This window comes from Bison bison, unplaced genomic scaffold (genome assembly GCF_000754665.1).
Source record: "Bison bison bison isolate TAMUID 2011002044 unplaced genomic scaffold, Bison_UMD1.0 scf7180017864304, whole genome shotgun sequence".
NCBI classification, from domain to species: Eukaryota; Metazoa; Chordata; class Mammalia; order Artiodactyla; family Bovidae; genus Bison; species Bison bison.
The window spans coordinates 14,510,372-14,514,445 of NW_011494876.1; the positions used below are offsets into that span (position 1 = coordinate 14,510,372).

Below are 4,074 nucleotides of genomic sequence, written 5' to 3' on the forward strand. Positions count from 1 at the left end.
GCTAACAGGGCATCCATCTAGACGCAGGCTTCCAAGTTCACTGAGGCAGGGGTGGTTGAGAGGGCAAAGATAGAGACCAAGTCAAATGCTGGAGACGGCTGTGCCCCTCAACCCAGCTATCAGACTTTGGGATCAAGTGCCCATGTGGTCATCTATGATGTCTCCCTCTCTCCAAAGACCTACATTGTCTTGATGTGTCTTCCCCCTGGGGGCAGCAAGTTTTCTGTCCCTTCCTAAGGGCTCAGAAAGACCTAGGGCCAAGGCACCATGGTCCTGAGCCACACTCGAACCCCTCCCCTGTCTCCCTTCAGATGCACAGCTGCAGCAAAAGGAGAGTGCTAAGGAAAAACCTAAGTCCTGGGTAGAGATAGGTTATCCGTTGGCTGCACAGGGAGGAGGCACTGGATGGCCTCTGGGATGCTCGGGGGTCTTAAGCTCTCTATCCCAGAGTAAATTCTGATGGGATGATGGAAAGAGAAGAAAAGGCTCCCCAAAGAAGGAAGACTAAGATTTGAGGGCTCCATAGCCCTGAGAGCCCAAGAGTGGGTCTCTATTGGATGCCCGAGCCTGAAATTAACAAGGCTTCCTGCCTACCTGGCAGCCAGTCTCTCACCCTCAGATCCCTGGGATGTGCCCCTAAGAGTGGGGTCCAGCCAAGAACCTGGTGGCATGGTGGGTGAGAGCAGGGCGTGGCCCAGGTTCCACAAGAGGGAGTCAGGTCCTCTGTTTGCAGCTGGGACATAGACATTTACTCGGGCAGTGTCAGTGCCTTCCCTGTACTGTCTGACTCTGCGCCCCTGGGCAAGTTAGCAAATTCCCTGAACCTCAGTTTCTCATTCCTGCCTTCCAAGGTTGCTAGGCAGATTAAGAATAATGATGTACATGAAGCCCCAGTGCCTGGAAGATGATAGGGATTTCGGCGAGAGAAAAGGGGCAGGAATGTGGACGAACCATTCCAGACAGGTGCAGCTGCAGGATAAAGGACTGAGCCTTGTTTTGACCCAGACAAGGAAAAAGCAGATGGACACTGAGCTGTGGGCCCAGCTGTGGAAGGCAGGCAGCTTGGGGTGAGGCAGAGGTAACTGGGCTCCTGGAGGTAAATACAAGGGGCCCTGAAAAGAATTGTGCAGGGGGGGTGCTGGGAAAGCACCCCAGAGGCCCCTGAAGACATCAGCAGCGGGAGGCTGCCTCCCCATTCCTGCCCCCAGCCCAGGCTACAGATGGAGGTGCTGGTGCAGCCATGCCCGTCTAAGGTACTGCTGGCCACGTCCAGTAGCAGGCCCAGCAGAACCGGTAATTCATTCCCTGCAATAGGGCTGTGAGCAGGCCTCCCTCCCCACCCCAGGCCAGAAGCTGCCTCCATGGTTCAGACTCCTGCTTCCCCTCTCCTAAATAAGCATTCTGGGTCAGTGGTCCCCGCCTGGTTTCTGATGGCAATGCCCTCTGCTGGCCTCCTCGAGGCAGCTGAGGCCCCCAGACGAGGTCCTCCTTGCAACTCCCAACACCAATCTCAGCTCTGGCCCCAACTTCCAGCAGCCTAGGCTGGCACCAGGGAAGGGTCCAGGCAAGACGTGGAACCCAGTCAAGGACAAGGAGGATCCCCCTGGGCCGCAGCAGCCAGGTATGCCAAAGGCCATCAGTTGTGCCCTCTGCCAACCCCTTGTGGGAAGAGCAGGAGGGAGGGCCTGGGTCCCTCCCCCCTCACCTGGTTATCCTGCACTTACTGAAGATCCTGGGGTACCCTCCTCCTCACCTCCACACACATCCTGCTTCTCTTCCTTCTGGGCCCCCCCTCCGTTTTTCTTCTCTGGGTTGCTCTTGGCTTCTGTCTCCCCTTTCCAATACATGGAGAGATGATCTGACAGTCCCCGAGGTCCTTGGCTGAGAGGCCTAAGTTCATGTCTCCACTTTGTGAGCACCTGGACTTGCGGCCTGCCTCTCTCCAAGCCTCAGTTTCCTCATCTTTAAAGTGGCTTAATAACAGCAGCAGCTAATATTGATTACACCCTTATGATCTGCCAGCCCCCTTGATTCATGCTTTGTATGTGTTACCTCATTAAGTTACCACCACACCCCTAAGAGTGGTAAGCATTATGAGTCCCATTTTATAAGGATGAAACTGAGCTACAGAAGAGAGAAATAATGCCCAGAGTCACACAGTGAGTGGGAAAACCAGAATTCAAAACTAGAGTTCAGACACAAAAGTCCTGGCTGTTAAGCTTCTTAGGGCTGTTTAACATCAGATGTGTGTGTGTGTCTTGGAAGTGGGATGTTTTCCTTGCATAATCTCTAAAACTTGACCCCACAGGGGCACTGTCTTAGACTTCTTTAAAAAGCTGCTCAAAGGAAGCCTCTAGTCCTCTTCCAGTACATAGTTACCCAGAGTCCCTGCTCAGCTGGAATTCCAGGTACCCACCCGCTCTGGCTTCCCTGCCCAGCCTCCATTTCAACAGCCCCCATGTACCTGGATGGAGACATCGCTGTAGGAGCCGCCAATGACACCAGTGATGGCAGTGGGAGCATCACCATGGGTGGCATAAGAGCCGTCAGGGCAAATGTGGCGTGAGCCATCGGCACCACGGCTGAGTGAGGCACGCACAAAGTCAAGTGCCTGCTCCAGAGCATGCGTGTCCTTGGAGCAACTGTCGAGTATGTGCGCGCCAAGGCGCACTCCTGGGAGCAGACTCGGGTCACGGTTGATACGATCCAGCGCAAAAAGCATGGCCTCCAGACGCTGGATGCCGCGATGTTCATTGACAGGACCACACTCCTCTGCTGGGCCACCCTTCTGATGTACCGGAAACAGCCCACCCAGAACCAGGTCCCCTTCCAGGGTCAGCACCTTCTTGGCTGGGCCTTCAGCCACAGCGCCCCACAGCAGCAGCAGAGCCAGGAGCCCAAGCAGTGATCCCATGGCCCCAGAGGGGATGGATGGGTCTGGCAGACCTGGGCCTCCAGGGGAGGAGGGCAGAAGCAGCAAAAGCAAACAGAGGTGGAAATAGACCAGGAAAGGACAGACAGGAAGAGGATGAGGAGGGACTCAGCTCCTGCAGAGAGAGAGAGACAGACAGACAAACAGGTAGGGAGAAGTGGAACCTGAGAGTGGCTAGCTCTTCTGACTCTGCTTCCCCCAAACTTCTTTCCCAGGGACTGAGGAGCCAGGGAGAGGTGGTGCCCTTAACTAGGATGAGAAGCTCCTGGCACACCCCTTGGCCTGTCCCTCAGCCCTGCCTGGATCTGGGGTTGGAGATGAGCTCTGCGCTCATCCTAAATTTAGCAGAGGTGGAGGAACTACACAGGGCAGAGGCCCAAACAGAAAACAGAAGACCCAGAAGAATGTCCAACACCCTGCACAAACCTCCTGGGACCCCAAAGTCAACAGCTTTGCGGCAGAAGATCACAGTTACAAACTTGGGGGTCCAGTCCCCATCCTTGGGCTTCCATAGAGGAGCCATTGAGGGCTGAGAACCCACCAGGGAAGAGGGAAAGAAGAAGCTCTAAATGGTAGTCTCAAACTCTAGGGAAGCTCAAATGAGTACCCAAGGTTCCCAGCCTCTCCCCCTGACTGAGGAAGTAAATAGAGACTCTGGGTCTTGAAAGTCAGACAGCAAGGTAGAGAGGCTGGCCCCAGGGAGGGACACTGAAGTGGCCACAGGTCCTAAGGTCAACAGGGAAAGTAGATGTGAGTGTGTGTGTATGTCAGGGGTGGCAGGCAGTCCATCTGGTCAAAATCTCAGAACAGGGTTCAGGGTGAGACTTTTGGACACCTTAGCACTATGTATATAGACTGCCATTTGAGACTTTTGCCTTCGTTTTCTCTTCAATTCACAACCAAGCAGAGAAAGTCACCACCTCCAATCTCCCCGTCCTTGGCCTCAGGGCCCTGTCCACTCTGGCCCTCAGAGACTCCTGCCTCCCTCTTCCACTCTGCACCCCATCATTTGTGCCCCAGCTGCCCGCCCAGACACCCATGCCACACAGGCTGTCACAATAGCATGGGCTCGGGAAGGCTAGGAGAGGGGAAACTGAGCCTGAAGAAGGGCAGAACAAGTTCAAGGACCCCATGTCCTGGCC

The 4,074-nt window shown here is 55.0% G+C and overlaps 1 protein-coding gene across 1 annotated transcript in view; it reads right to left on the reverse strand.

Annotated features, from left to right (window-relative positions):
- GRM2 (glutamate receptor, metabotropic 2) overlaps window positions 1-2,914 on the reverse strand; it is an 8,547-nt gene extending 5,633 nt beyond the window's left edge. Inside the window, exons 1-2 of the mRNA XM_010851948.1 lie at window positions 2,465-2,914; window positions 595-797 (exon numbers count right to left, since the gene is read on the reverse strand). Coding sequence (XP_010850250.1) covers window positions 595-797; window positions 2,465-2,914 — 653 coding nt within the window. The remainder of the gene's footprint in view (window positions 1-594; window positions 798-2,464) is intronic.
- Between the last annotated feature and the right edge of the window lie 1,160 nt (window positions 2,915-4,074).